The sequence below is a fragment of the Saccostrea cucullata genome, unplaced genomic scaffold (genome assembly GCF_032062105.1).
Source record: "Saccostrea cucullata isolate Sc308-1 unplaced genomic scaffold, CSIRO_AGI_Scuc_v1 ctg406, whole genome shotgun sequence".
In the NCBI taxonomy this organism is placed as follows: domain Eukaryota; kingdom Metazoa; phylum Mollusca; class Bivalvia; order Ostreida; family Ostreidae; genus Saccostrea; species Saccostrea cuccullata.
Genome location: NW_026930103.1, coordinates 979,786 through 994,459, shown reverse-complemented (window position 1 = coordinate 994,459; position 14,674 = coordinate 979,786). Strand labels below are relative to the sequence as shown.

Below are 14,674 nucleotides of genomic sequence, written 5' to 3'. Positions count from 1 at the left end.
CTTAGCCGAAAGACAAACATGTCCATTCTCCAAGGTCAACATTGCACAGTACCTATCAAGCGTAAGTTTATACATTCCGCCGTATACCAATTGCGTGGCTTATCATTACCTTCAGACAACTTAAAATAAGTAAATCAACTATTATCAAACACGTCGTGTACCTGGGTAACATAGTGCTGAAATGATTAGACGACCGAAAAAACTACTGTAATTTATTTACAATCGAATTCTGTTAAAACTTCTTTACAAAATGGAAGAAAACAAATTTCAGATCGCCGACTACATCATTTTTGGAGCGATGCTCCTTATTTCAGCCGCAATTGGAGTATATTATGCTTGCGCTGGAGGAAAGCAACGAACAAATAGAGAGTTTCTTATGGCAGATCGCAGCATGAGATCACTTCCGGTTGCACTATCGGTTCTGGCAAGCTTCTTTTCGGCATCAACACTATTGGGTACCCCTGCAGAAATATACGAGTATGGAATTCAATACTGGATATCTGTATTTGGCGCCATGTTGGCCCCTCTGACTGGGGCTTTCTTGTTTGGTCCAATTTTCTTTAATTTGAAAATCGTTAGTGTATACGAGGTGAGCGACAAGAAAAGTTACACATTTGTCTAAATACCTGTTAAACAGCGTACAATTTGAGTAAAATGTTTGTTTCTCGTTTTTTCTTTCATTTCCATGTGTACATGTGTGGGAAGGTATAAGATAACATTGTATTATATATTTTCTTTCTGTCATTTTAGTACCTTGAACTCCGATTCCATTCCAAATCCGTCCGTTTATTTGCAGCAGCATTGTTTATTTTACGACTGGTAAGATCTAATCTAATCGTCTTCCAAATATATTTTTAAAGATGAATTTTCTTCAAGGATTTCCAACTCAATATTAAAATATTTATGTTGTAGATAATGGGAATGGGTATAGTTTTGTATGGACCATCAACAGCACTTGGAGCAGGTATAAAATTATCGAAGAAAGCAAACTTTTCTCAAAGGTGGACTTGAAACAAACAAATATACATCTAACATGTATTTACCTACACTTCGAATTCGCTTACGTGGCGCAGTAGTTGGAACGTTTGCGCTACAGTTGCGGAGTAACGTTGCGATTCCAAATCTAATTGCGGGACTTCTCCTGTAGTAGATGCTGACATGTAGAGAAAGCCGCAAGTGCCTAGTTCACAAGTGTTAAGTAAAGCCATTCATTTGCAAATTGTGGACTCTCAATACGAGTGAAAATTGCCGAAGTGTGTAAAACAAACAAAACAAATTGTTCTTACACTGAACAATCAATGAAGAAATTAGGTTTTCAATCAAACTCATAATTGTATAGAAAAAAGTTACAATCAGAAGTTAAAGCATACATTAAAATATGATCATCACTATATAACATGTAGTACAATGTATATTGATTGACGGTATATTACTTTACTGCAGAATCAGCAGTATTTCAGTGATAACGTGTTGTATAATTATAAAGGATGAAAAAAGGAATTGATTTGCATTAAAACGATCAAAATAAATGAATAACATTTTCTTGCATTCCATATAAAACGTTCAACTGTTGTTTCAAATGTCTCTCCTGGGTGTTCTCTTTGATTTGAATAGACAAAAAAGCTCGAGTGAATTTCTCTAGATTTTGAGTATGAAGACCCTCGTTTATGCAAGATCATGCAAATTTTGGTGAAGCGTGGCGTAATCTTTAGACTATAAGTTTCCAACATCGTTTAAATAGCACATAAAAAGAATAATATTTGCTGGAGATAATTTAACTTTGTATACATGTATTAGTAACAAAAAATTGTGAATGTCAGTGCACGCATCTTTAATGTTATGTAACAAGCATTCTAAGCTTGTGAATCTTTTAAATAAAATGACAATTGATTTTTCAATATATTTTTTTAAAATTTTAAATATATCTTATTTCTTATTATTAATACATATAAATATTTCAAACTGTATTGCAGTAACGGGATTTCCAGTTTGGGTGATTATTTTAATAGTTGGAGGAGTTTGCACGTTCTACACGACTTTAGTTAGTATTTATATTTTTGTGCTTGATTTGATTTTGAAACATTAGACAAACATAGCTTTTGAATCAAAAATAAAACTACTACTTAAAGTAAATTGTCACTTATCGATTTGTAGGGAGGGATGAAAGCCGTGATCTGGACCGATGTTTTTCAGACCATTGTCATGTTTGCTGGAATGTTAGCAGTTTTTATTCAGGTCTTAAAATAATTTTTGACACAAATGATGAGCAAACTTATTTGCAAATTCAATGATATCACTCAAAAATTAAACAAAACAGATAATAAATAATGAATATATCAAGAGCATCTTATTTGATGTATTGAATTTGCACACGCAAACACAATCTCATCATGAACTATTATTTATTCATTTCAATATTTCTAGGGATGTATTAAAGTAGGTGGCCTTGACGAAATGTGGAATATTAACTACCAAGGCGGAAGAATTAATTTCTTTAAGTAGGACATGCTTTTTATTATATACATTAGCTTAATTAATTAGATGGTGTTTAAATGTTCTACCCTTAATTATTTAACTTTAATCAAACAAAAGCTTTATAGATAACCAAAGTGCTAGCTTTTTCCGAATCACATGACCGAATGAATGGAATTTGTAAGAGTTTAAACACGATTTTTCTGTGTTTTTCAGCTTTGATCCAGATCCACATGTAAGACAGACATTTTGGTCGCTGACTGTTGGGATATATTTTGTATGGTTGTATCCGTACACTGTAGATCAACAGATGGTGCAGAGATTTTCCTCCGCTCGCTCTCTGAAAGATGCAAGATTGTAAGCTCCCTTGAATGGCCTGAACACGATTCGTAAAAAAGAATGAAAATTTCCCGCCATATTCTTTTATTCATCGTTTTATCTAATGGTCCCTATGAAAGCTGTTCATTTAGTCACTGTCCAGTGTGTTCAGTTGTCACCCGTATAGACAGACGAGTATATTCTACATATAAACTATTGTTTAACACTCGGTCGCGTCAAAAATAACTATGCTTCTTTTTTTTAACGGAAAGGGAGCGAAACCTAAGAAACGTATAACAGTTGCACATGTCAGTGCAGTATACAAACTTAAAATACAATATGCAATTAAAAAAAACAAGAATACGTGTCTTCCATTCCTCGCAGATACACGTGACAATAAAACAGTAAAGTGAATGCGAAGGGTATACCTCAGTGAAGACATCGGATATATCAACAGTATAAAATCTATTTTGGCATATGACTTTTTACGAGTCATGTTTAGCATAAAATGCAAAATGCTCAAGTTCAAATTAAAACAATCAAACATTTAAATCCAATTGAATCTTCTCAAACAACGATGAAACACCCATTTCCTTCCTTCTTCCTTCCTACAGATGCAATCATTTATGTTAAAGTAGCGATTTTCTTTTTTGTTGTTTCGTCATATTATTGACGAACTTTTTCAGACTCCTTTACATTTTAGCTATGACATTTTATCTTCAATGAACTAGTATATTTGATTTAAATTTTTTTGTTTTCCAACATTTGATTTATAAACAGTATGAACTATTTTCAGCGCATTGATATGTAATGTCCCTGGGATGTTCCTTCTGATAACATTGTGTTCTCTCACTGGATTGGCTATGTATGCCAACTACGTCACTTGCGATCCATTAAAAAATCATGATGTAGCGAACCCAAATCAGGTATCCACATGCATCAAGACAATCAAACACAAGTTTTCTTATCTATAACCACATTATTAAATTAATATTCAAATATATTAGCTCCAATGTCATTCTTTTCTTTTTTGTCAGCATCATTTATAAACGAATTAACGTCACATAAGCAATTTATGTTCAATACCTAGGCGTATTTTAGGTGGGGAGTAAACATTCTTTTCTAAAATATTAAGGCAAAAATCTCACGGAATACTGCATATACGATTTACAAGATAAACATTATTTGACATAGGCATGGATATATAAGGTCAGACGAGACGTTCCTCAATATCTGTTTTGTATATCTTCGAAATGTATGAAAAATATTCAAAATCTTGATAACATTCTAATTTCTAAACCAGTTTCTAAACGTTTTTACAAAATCCAAACACTTAAATATTTGAAATTGGAAAATTATCTTTCTTCCCAAAAGGATTATATAAGGAAAACTACCCCTGGTATCTTGCGGAAATGCCTGGTAAGGTACCTCAATTTTTTGTGAGTAAACATGTTTAAGTAGCAATACTTCAATGACAAAATTTGTTTAAAAAATTTATTTATTATTAAGGAACGTCTCGTCTGTCCTTCAAATGGGTTGTACCACGTTATTTCTTTTATCATGTTTATATGAGTATCAATTTTTCCATTCACATAAACAATGTATATTACTGATTATTGTTATCATTTCTGATAGAATATTATCTATTATAGCTCTTACCACATTTTGTGATGGAAGTCTTTGAGGATTTGCCAGGATTACCTGGGCTATTTGTAGCATGCATGTTCAGCGGCGCATTAAGGTATATTATGTCTGCTTCCGAAGTTTAGGAATGAAAATGTGAGAATCACATCTGCATGTGTCTTTTCCTGAACCAGCTTTGGAAATCTGCATCTATGCTTGATTTCATGTGTGAAGGATTACGATTTAAACGGTTAAAATCAGGAATGTTTAAGGGACTACGACCCTAAGCCAGGAAGGACAACTCTTTCATTTATAATTTAGTTCAAAACGTCTTTAAATGAAGCTTGAAAATTAAATGTTATCATGCAACAATTTTCATTATATGCATCTCAATAAGCTTCAAGGTTCTTTGCAAAGCTCCATAAATCACTTCTAATGTCATATCATGCTAATAAACAATGGTATCTAAAAATGCTTTTACGGGATAAAAATTTCTACTTTTAATTAGACCTTTCTGAGAAGTTCAAAGAACCTTGAAGCACATTGAGAGGCATACAATGAAAATTGTTGCATGAAAAGATTTAATTTTCAAGCTTCATTTAAAGACTTTTTGAATTAAATTATAAATTAAAGAGTTGTCCTTCTTGGCTGAGGGTCGGAGTCCCTTAAAAAGATAGATCGGCTCATTAATATTGTTAAAATCAGGAATGTGTAAAAAGATAGGTCGGCTCACACGGTCTCATCCGAAGGACAAACCTCCACGTCTCGGTTGGATTCGAACCCTTGACGTCACAAAAGATCAACGCCTTACTCCAAAACTCTAAAGCAAAAGCTTCAACTACTGCACCACTTGGGCGACATTATTTTCATTTGAAGGTGAAAGATAACTTGGAAAATTAACACAATGAATTGGAAAATCTAACGCAATCAAGAGTCCTGTGTTGCATGAATGCTTTGACTGCAGAATCTATATAAAGAGCATTTAATCATATACTTAAAAATTCATATTCTAAACAATAATTGGCCTCATGTGAATTCTAAATAAGTTGTTTCTTTAGCATCTTTTGTGATGTACTCAAATCATAAACTTTCCAAAACTTACTAAATGATAACTGTTTATGTTTTCATTCTATTTTCAGTGACGACGGTTAATATGTTTGTCACTTCTTTAGGAATATGTTTGGAATGTCTTAAAATATACGTGTAGAAGATATCATGAAATTCACTCTTATGAAGAAATATACTCATATTATTTAGAGACATATACTTATTTTACAGTTCCGTGTCTTCCATGTTGAACTCGTTGGCAGCTGTGACTTGGGAAGACTTCCTTAAGCTGAGATTTGGTCACCTATCGGAGAGCAATGCAACGAAAATAACCCGAGCTCTCGGTACTGTAATAATTGATTATCTTTTAAAGATACTACCCTTCACCATATTAATCTACAGGTACATTCTTTCCAGACACACGCGTTCAAAATTCACAAAATAACAGTTTTCTGTTTTTAAGAATAAATGATTTTTTGAAGCATTTTTGTTTGGTCTCCTGGGGATCGGAATGGCGTTTGCTGTTAAAGAGATGGGTGGGACTGTCCTTCAGGTAAATGTAGTCTCTTGAACATTTATTTTTATGTTTGTATTTTCAAAGAAATGTAACTTGCATAATTTTCTGGGATCAGTAATCATCCATATTTAACGTAATGCTTGTTATCATGCAGCTCTGTATCCACCCACATATAAGCTTTTAAATTAAAATAGAAACTATCGATTTAAATCATTATATATGCATTGCTTTTATGAATTCTTAGAAATATGTGACAGTGTTAATTTTCTGTATTTGTAACCAGAACAATTAAAAATTAATTATTTAAACGACGCTAAAAATATATACACAGATTTGGAAAAAAAATCAATCTCTATATTTTTCCCAATTATCGAAGAAAGCATTTACTTATTGTTTGCTGTCATGACAAATGAGTTTTCTTTCTGTAGGCATCTTTGACGTTTAATGGTTCCGCCGGAGCACCACTTGTTGGAGTTTTTATTCTCGGTGCTTGCTTCACCAGCTCTAATTGGATTGTAAGTAACCATGTTTTGAGGATGAGTACTCTTGATAAGCGCAATAACTCGCATATATCTGGAACTGTTTTGGTCTGTTGTTTAACGTCCCTCTCCAGAATTTTTCACACATATGGAGACGCCGCCACTTGCTGGTGGAGAAAAGCAAATTGCGTCCTACAATCAGCAGGAATTTATTGCAAATATTTCAATTTACACGTGTATTGAAATCCCATGAAAAAAGCAAAGATAATTAACTTAACTTTTTCTAAAGAAGAGAAAATAATTTAAGGAGAAAATAATTTTAGAAATGAACATGCTTGAAATTTGGCCCAGGATTAATGTGTATATGTGCGCCGTCTCAATCGTCCACGCTTTCCTAACTTAACATCATCGGATCAATTATTTTAAGCCCAACAATTTCCTGGGTCATGGTATAACCAGATTTCAAGTTTTGTACATGCATTAATCTTTATCCATAAAGTTTTTTTTTCTGATGTGTCCATTTTACTTTCAAGGAAAAACAAGTAAGTCAGAAAAATGTTTCTCTTGAATAATCTAGCAACATTACACATTCCTTTATAGTGTCCTTTTGTTTATAACTATTTGACTAAATTCTGCCATAAATTTCAAAATTTCAGTAATATTTAATCCAAGAGAATGGGGGAAAAAATCAACCCCTTGCAGTACTCCCTGTCGATCCTCCGTTGACAGACTTGACATATTACAAAAGAGTTCCAAATACCACTGTGTAAAAATTAATATTTAATTTGTCCGAACGAAATCGATTTGTCCTAACAAATCAACATTTTTTATCAGGCCCTCCAGCGGCGCCGTAATTAAAGTTGAACACGATTCGTAAAAAGAGCTTGTTCGCCATATTTGTTCGATCTCTCGCTATATCTATGGACCCTTATAAATGAAGTCGGTCGCTTAGTCACTGTTAAGTGTAATGAATTATCACCGGTTTACACGGACGTTTGCTATACAGCTACAAAAAATAACTGTACTTCTTCCAATGCAGGAAAGTAAGATACCAAAGACATTAACAACAGTTACACAGGTTAGTGCAATTTACAACCAAAGATAAATATGCGTAACTGCGATAAAATGTAAACAAAGGTAATGCAAGATAAACAGCACGAACACGTTTCGCCATTCCACGCCGATATCCGTGACAATAAAGCATGGTGTTGATCTTTCGTAGATATTGATATCGAAAATGGCGTATGCCTATTTACAAGTCGTGTTCAGCTTTAAGAATTCACGTGACTGTTCATTCCTCTGGCCTCTTTTTTCTACTGTATAAGTTTTGCATTAAAAGGAAGAATAAAATTTTCATAATTTTGAGAATAAATAATTGAACAGTACTACTATTCATTGACATGAAAAAAAATCCCCCACTTCCTAATTTCAATGATCGTTTCTTAATTGTCAGACCAGAAAAACTTCGTGAACATTTACCCACCATTTATAGGTCGACTCCCGACTATTATTCAATCTACGAAAAAGGAGTCTATAGTATTTTTTTAAACCAGGGGGCGTTGGTTGGCGGACTCCTTGGTTTTGTCTTTCCTATGTGGGGCGGCATCGGAAAATACGTCTCGCCTCCACAGAATTTCAAGCTTCCCACATCTACTCTGGGCTGCAACTCCAACGATACTAGTGTTCAAGATGTCATTATGTCAAGTGACTATCTGTCAAACCAAACACAACCAGCTTTGTAAGAAAAAAAAATACATTCCATATGATATCTAAACAAAATATGAAAAATGCTCACTTTAACCGTCAGTTATCAAATTGATACATGTACATGTATTTAGAGTAGGTAAAGTTGTGCATTGTATGATTTTAGAGAAGGTGTTGACCAGTTGTATGGGATCTCCTACTTGTGGTTTAGTGCCTTGGGTGTTCTTATAACAGTTTGTGTTGGATTAATAGTGAGCTGGTTCACAAAAGGTACGATATGTTTCGTATAAATCAAAGCACATAATGTTTCTACTTTATGAACCATAAAAATTAAATAGTAATATTATTTGAATTTAATTCAACGAGACACGTAATCGTGATGAACTTTGCAGGCCAAACCGAAAAAGTGGGAAAGGTACCAGATCACCTCAAACTGAAGATGTGGGAAAATCTTTGTATGTGCCTCTGCTTTCCTCCAGGTATCATTGAAAAGGAACAAAAGAAGGAGCAGGTAATAGGGGACTGTAATTTTATAATTGCACATTTAAATTTATTTATTTTTTTTTTTTGTAATTTCAATGATATATATATATACATGTAGCTTTAAATTATGAAAGTTTTTGACCATGACCTTCGAGTTTGACACACTTTTACACAAAAAATCCTAACTTTTACTTCAGAACGGTAAATACTAGGACTTTCATACATCTGATCTAATGTATATTTTTGTGAAAAGACCTTCCTCTGGACAACAAAAACTTTTGACTTTTTGACCTTGGAGATTTACGTACTTAAAAAAACTCAGCCATAAATTTTGAACGGTAATGGCTAGGGCTTTCATACTTAACATATGTAAGAGAAGACCTTTCATGGGATACCAAGATCTCTGACTCTTTAACATCGACCTACTTTTTAAAAACAAACATTGACCATAAATTTTGAAGGGTTAGGGCAGGGCTTTCATACTTCACATATTTAATCCTTGTGCATGTTACTGTAGGGATCTATATAGCTCGCAGTTAATATACTCTAAAGAAAACTTTTCCACTTCTTCTGAATATTAAGCGCCAATATAAGTGCTACTTTTGAATTCTATTTTTTTCAGTTACGAGAACAGCTCAAGAACGTACCGCCGATATTATACAGTCACAGAGAGAAAAGGTCCAGTGTCTTGTATTTGCAGCCTCCGGACGCTACCATAGAAGTAACAATTAATAACAATGATTCGAATGGCGTCTGATTCCAAAGATCACGTATTAAACAATGCAGAATCACAATGATCATCAAATACCAAAACAGATGATGGTGCATCATTTGTGGACTCTTCAAGTATAGAAGAGATATTTCAAAGAACAATAAAATAACGTGTATTTTTATTATCCACAAGGCGTAAATGATGGCTTGGAAATGTTAAACTGTCCTTTTGTTGAATTGATAAATTGTGACTATCCATATATTTATCAACAGTGTCTAAGTTTGCAGTACTTTTAGAGAAGCTGGGATTTTAATTCTGCAAGTGGCAATCCAATTTACTCTTAGATCCCTTTCTTAGGATGAAATATTAGTTCTTCAAAATATGAAGATACCCAACTGAATATCCAATTGTGCGAGTCGATGTACTTTAAGTCGTCCACTAAAACGAGGTAAAATACGCTCATTTTCTCCAGTTTTGAAGATCCATCTTTGTCTTTTGAAAATTGCAATTAAAACGTACACCTCTCCGCTCTAAATAAATACGGTGGCTTCAGATAAAGGCCCGAGCCGAGAACAGACGACAGTTTGGAAAAACCAATGCAAAGTAAAAGGCGGAGCGTGATTACTCTAATCTCTTTCAGAAAAGCACTGTTGACCAATCACATCAAACGTTTAATATTGGATGCAATGTTTAGTGGACGACTTAAACTACATCACTTGAATGACAGGATATCAGATTTGCAACACACCACTTACAGGATTCTTAAATAACCGTGATAATTTTTTTAATAAAGAATAATTATTGCTGAATAATTCCAGGCATTATTCCACCAGCTGCAAGGTATTTTATTGAAAACAAAAATTTCCGAGATCGACCTTGTGTAAATTCGGGCTGACGTTGGTTACCCTTCTCTCTTTGTATATATATAATGATAATGTCAAATCAAATATTGTATGTTACCGGCCCGTGTAATTTCTATATAAATTCCTTGGATTACTAGGAATTAAACTTTTTTTTTTTCAAAATACTAGATGCTAAAATTATTTGACTATTAAAAAATTTGCTTCCTAATCACCTAATGTCATCTATAATTTTCTGCATATTTAGCTCCCAATAATATAACATAAAACACTTCAAACTTCATAATTATGTTTAATTTATTATTATTTTGCACATATATTCTTATTTTGCTAAGGAATTTACAAGTCATGTAATGTTATCATAATTGTACACATATGGAGACTTATAAACTTAAAAGAGACCAGCAAAATTTCATACATATTCCTAGGAAAAGTACTGAAAGAAGAGATAAATGGTAGCAAAATCATACACCATAAATACATATTTTGTATGATTTTTTTACATTTATATATAAACATGTTCTTAGTCATGTGTATCAATCATGTGAAACAAACACACTAAACTATTTTCCAAGAGACACATTTGTTTGTCAATATAATTTATAAAATGTCTGCTACAGAATGGCAGGGAGAGGTCTGCGTTGTCTAGGTTGCTCTTCTTGAATTTCGGTGAGGGGTTCAAGGACTTGTAGACTAGGTAGTTCTTCTTGTACAATTTGGGCTCCGGAAAGTTGTGGTCGCAACTGGTTTGCATCTTCTTTGAGAAGGCACATAACGATCGTCTGTAACCCGAGTATTGGATTTACTCAGCTTCTCTTGGGCGTTGTAGGCACTCGTTTATTCTGGCAACAACCCGATCCCTTCAAACTGCTGGATCCTTCACTTCCGGGTGAAAATATTCGACGCAAGTCTGAATAATCGTCTTCCGTCTGCGATTCCTTTTTCCACTGATCCGCCACCATACCAGTTGATTGATTGTATATTGTTTATTGTTTAACGTCCCTCTCGAGAATTTTTCACTCATATGGAGACGCCACCATATGCCGGTGGAGAGCTGCAAATTTTGTCCTATACTCGGCACTCAGGGCCATTGAGCAGGGAGGGATCTTTTTCGTGCCAACACCTACTGCGACACGGGGCCTCGGTTTATATGGGCTCATCCGAAGGACCGGTCTCCACGTCCCGCAGTGGGATTCGAACCCGCGACGTAAGGATTGACTCTTTACTTCGCGACTCAAGAGCATACGCTCTAACCACTGCGCCACCGTACCAGTTGAAATTCACCTTAATGCATGTCACGAACAATTTCTTCATTAGAAGGCACGCAAAGTGATCTGGGTTGTTTGCTTCTTGGTGGAGACTGGCCAGGATATTATTTGGAATCCGGAGGTCTTTCAGAATTCGGCTTTGGAGGTTTTCTGTGTCTTCATCGACAGTCTCTGGCGCCACGATTCTTCGGGTCTGGCTTCGCTAAGTCCCTTTGCGCTCGTCTCTAGTCGCAGAATCCGTCGATTGGCAGCGTCAAGTTTAATGTGGGCTGGCTAATCGTGTGCATCGTATTTTTGAGGCTTTTAAGATGGTTTGTATTGGTGCTCAAGTACCCAGTGTTGTCTGTGGTCTCCGGCGTGCTTGGATGGCCTGCAAACACTTGCGACGTTGGATCTGGTGAGGTGTTTGTGCCTGTGGTGATCATTTGGGATATTATTGATGGGGTTGCTGATGTAATTGACGTGTTTGTAGCACTTGAAGCATTAGCTGTGGTGACGTTGGTGGTAAGTTGTGCTGTTGGTTTTTGTGACAAGCGTTGTCTTCGGATCTTGGTCTTCTGGTCGGCGTTGACGTCATCGGCGTGACGCCTGTGTCTGTGCCAGTCCTCCTAGTTACGGAAATTACCTTAGATACCACCTGCCTGAAGAAGAAGAGAGAATAAATTAATAACGAAGTATATTAGTAGAAAGTTGTTCATCCATGTAATAAAATTACTTACCTATCATTTTACTAATTTAATAATTAAACGTGTATTTAAGTTCAATTTTATGTCCCAAAGAATTATTGTGCAAAATTTACGCCGAACATATGCACCTTCTTTTCGCAGTTATACAATGTGCCGATTCCTGTGATTGATTTCATAGACAAAAAACCCCTTTTTTTTCTATCATGCTAAGTCGCCCGCTTGGCGCAGTGGTTATAGAGCGTCTGCTCTAGAGTCGGGAAGTAAGGAGTTGATCCTTAATGTCGCGGGTTCGAATCTTACTGTAGGACGTGGAGACCGGTCCTTCTGATGAGACCGTTTAAACCGACGTCCCGTGTTGCAGTAGTTGCTTGCACGAAAAAGATTTCTCCCTGCTCAATGGCCCTGAGTGCCGAGTATAGGACAATATTTGTACATGTAGCTCTCCACCGGCAATTGGTGGTGTCTCCATATGAGTGAAAAATTCTCGAGAGGGACGTTAAACAGTATAAAATCAACCAATTAATCTTATGATTTAAATGTAACATAGTCCTACCCTAAAGTTTGCACATTTGAATTTAGTTAACAAGGTACATGTCAATTTGAAATCTTTTGTATAATCCAACAACATACATTTACATGTCACAGTGAGCATGTAACTTGAATCGTCAAAGTTCTATTTTCTATTTATTTCCCAGATTCAAACTGCATTTTTGTCTTGTGGTAATTTATCCAGATTGTGTAGTCCTCTTCATTTAATGTGCTGTGTGTTGGTGCCATTAGTGTGGAACACTGATCAAAACTTTTGCCAATCTGGTTGGTAAATGGGACAGCCTCTTTCATTTCACCGATTAGTTTTAGTTCATTTTCATAAGCAGATTTCCTCTTGTACTTGTTTGCTCTGACATGAACACCACTGGATTTATCATACTGAGCAGAAATCTGAGCTTTACATGCGAAATCTCATGATTTTTTCACAACTGATTCTTCCAGGTTATTTGGCCCTTCATTCTGCTCATCTCCAAGTCTGATGGTATAATGGGAATACCGTACAAGTGGAAATTTTAGTGGAAAGACGCAAATTTAGCGTTTTCTATCCAAAATCTGGTATTTTATTTTTAGCGAGGAGTAAATTTAGCGATTTTACAATGCTAACTAAAGAAGCTATTACAAATAATAAGCAATTCCTTTTCAGCGATATTCAATTTTAGCAATGTCAGCAAATTCGACTTATACGGTACTTTCCAGCAACATTTGGTGGCACAAAACACGCAACATCTCCAATGCATATTTACTGCAGCTGTTGTGTGCTTTAAATACCTGCATCGCTTACTTGAAAGTTGTCACCAATCTCTTTTCCTGGCAGCTGCGGCCGTCTCTGGCTTGCTTACAAATGGGAGGGAGTGGCATCAGGTAGCACTGTTGATCGGGTGTTGCTAAAACGCGGAACGGAAAACGGAACGGAAAGCGGAACGGAAAACGGAAAATTTATGTCAAACAAATAACCTAGACTCGATGTAAATCAGATATTAAAAGCAATATTCTTGATATAAAAGTCATATCTAATAAACATTTATCGTAAGCTATGATATATTTTCATGAATCATGTACCCCTCAGAACTGGCACTTGTACATACAATTATCTATAAAATACATACCAACTAGACTCAAATCATGAGTATGCATCGTAGATAAGGAATTTTTTTTTTCTTAAATAAAAGAGCTCATTCATGAAAAAAAGGCATTGCCTTGAAATAGCAGAATAATTTGATACTAATTTGTAGATACATGTATCTGTAATGACAAAAATAACTACTATAGTATTTTTACATTCAGACTATGCAAAAATTGGCGAAACCAGGAATGTTGAAGGGGGGAGGGGTGTGAGTAGCTAGGGACCAACAGCGACACCAACAAAAATGATTTATTAAATCTTATGCATTTTTGGACACAAATAGGGAAGGAGGGGGGTTGCAACTTCTCAGACCATTTGGATGAGCGAAAAAAACAAACTCAAATGTTTTACGGGGTCATTCATACCCCCCCCCCCATGTACCATATACAAATATACTTAAACTTCATTGAATATAAAGATGCTACTGAATATTAAATTTACCACCGAAAAGTTTCCGATTCTAATATCCAGATTTTTTTTGCCTATTATTTCTCTTACCATGGTTTATCTAGATATCGAATATTTGAATATTTACCTCCCCCAACTTTTTTCCAGGCATAGCCTTTCACATTGAACCCCCCCCCCCAACACAGACACACACACACACATTTTGATATAATCATTGTAATTACTGCTTAGCAAGTTAGTATTAAAAAATTAGTATTGAAAGATGCTGGGAGTTGGAACCTCCTTTCCCCCTCCCAAATAAAACAATTGTCTTCTTTCTTTCTTGACAAATTCTTTAAAGCTCAGTTTAATCCCCCCCCCCCTTCAAACATTCACACATTCATTCAAATTCGATTCTACGTCACTGCTATGTCAACAATTTTCGT

The 14,674-nt window shown here is 35.2% G+C and overlaps 1 protein-coding gene across 1 annotated transcript; it reads left to right on the top strand.

The window, feature by feature from the left end:
• Positions 1-26: 26 nt before the first annotated feature.
• On the top strand, positions 27-10,260 carry LOC134282901 (sodium-coupled monocarboxylate transporter 1-like). The gene is made up of 16 exons (XM_062765315.1): positions 27-589; positions 751-819; positions 913-964; positions 1,974-2,041; positions 2,155-2,235; positions 2,425-2,498; positions 2,689-2,829; positions 3,587-3,716; positions 4,443-4,531; positions 5,692-5,804; positions 5,943-6,013; positions 6,406-6,492; positions 8,010-8,194; positions 8,327-8,430; positions 8,553-8,671; positions 9,266-10,260. The coding sequence occupies exons 1-16, from the start codon at positions 251-253 to the stop codon at positions 9,398-9,400; spliced, it is 1,857 nt and encodes a 618-aa protein (XP_062621299.1). The 5' UTR covers positions 27-250; the 3' UTR covers positions 9,401-10,260.
• The last annotated feature ends 4,414 nt before the right edge of the window (positions 10,261-14,674 follow it).

What these genes read in the sequence shown, in the direction of transcription:
- LOC134282901 (XM_062765315.1), top strand. Translation starts at nt 251, where the DNA reads ATGGAAGAAAACAAATTTCAGATCGCCGACTACATCATTTTTGGAGCG. An exon ending in ATGTAGCGAACCCAAATCAG is followed by an intron (nt 3,717 to 4,442) that starts GTATCCACATGC and finishes TATCTATTATAG; the next exon opens with CTCTTACCACATTTTGTGAT. An exon ending in TCACCAGCTCTAATTGGATT is followed by an intron (nt 6,493 to 8,009) that starts GTAAGTAACCAT and finishes TTTTTAAACCAG; the next exon opens with GGGGCGTTGGTTGGCGGACT.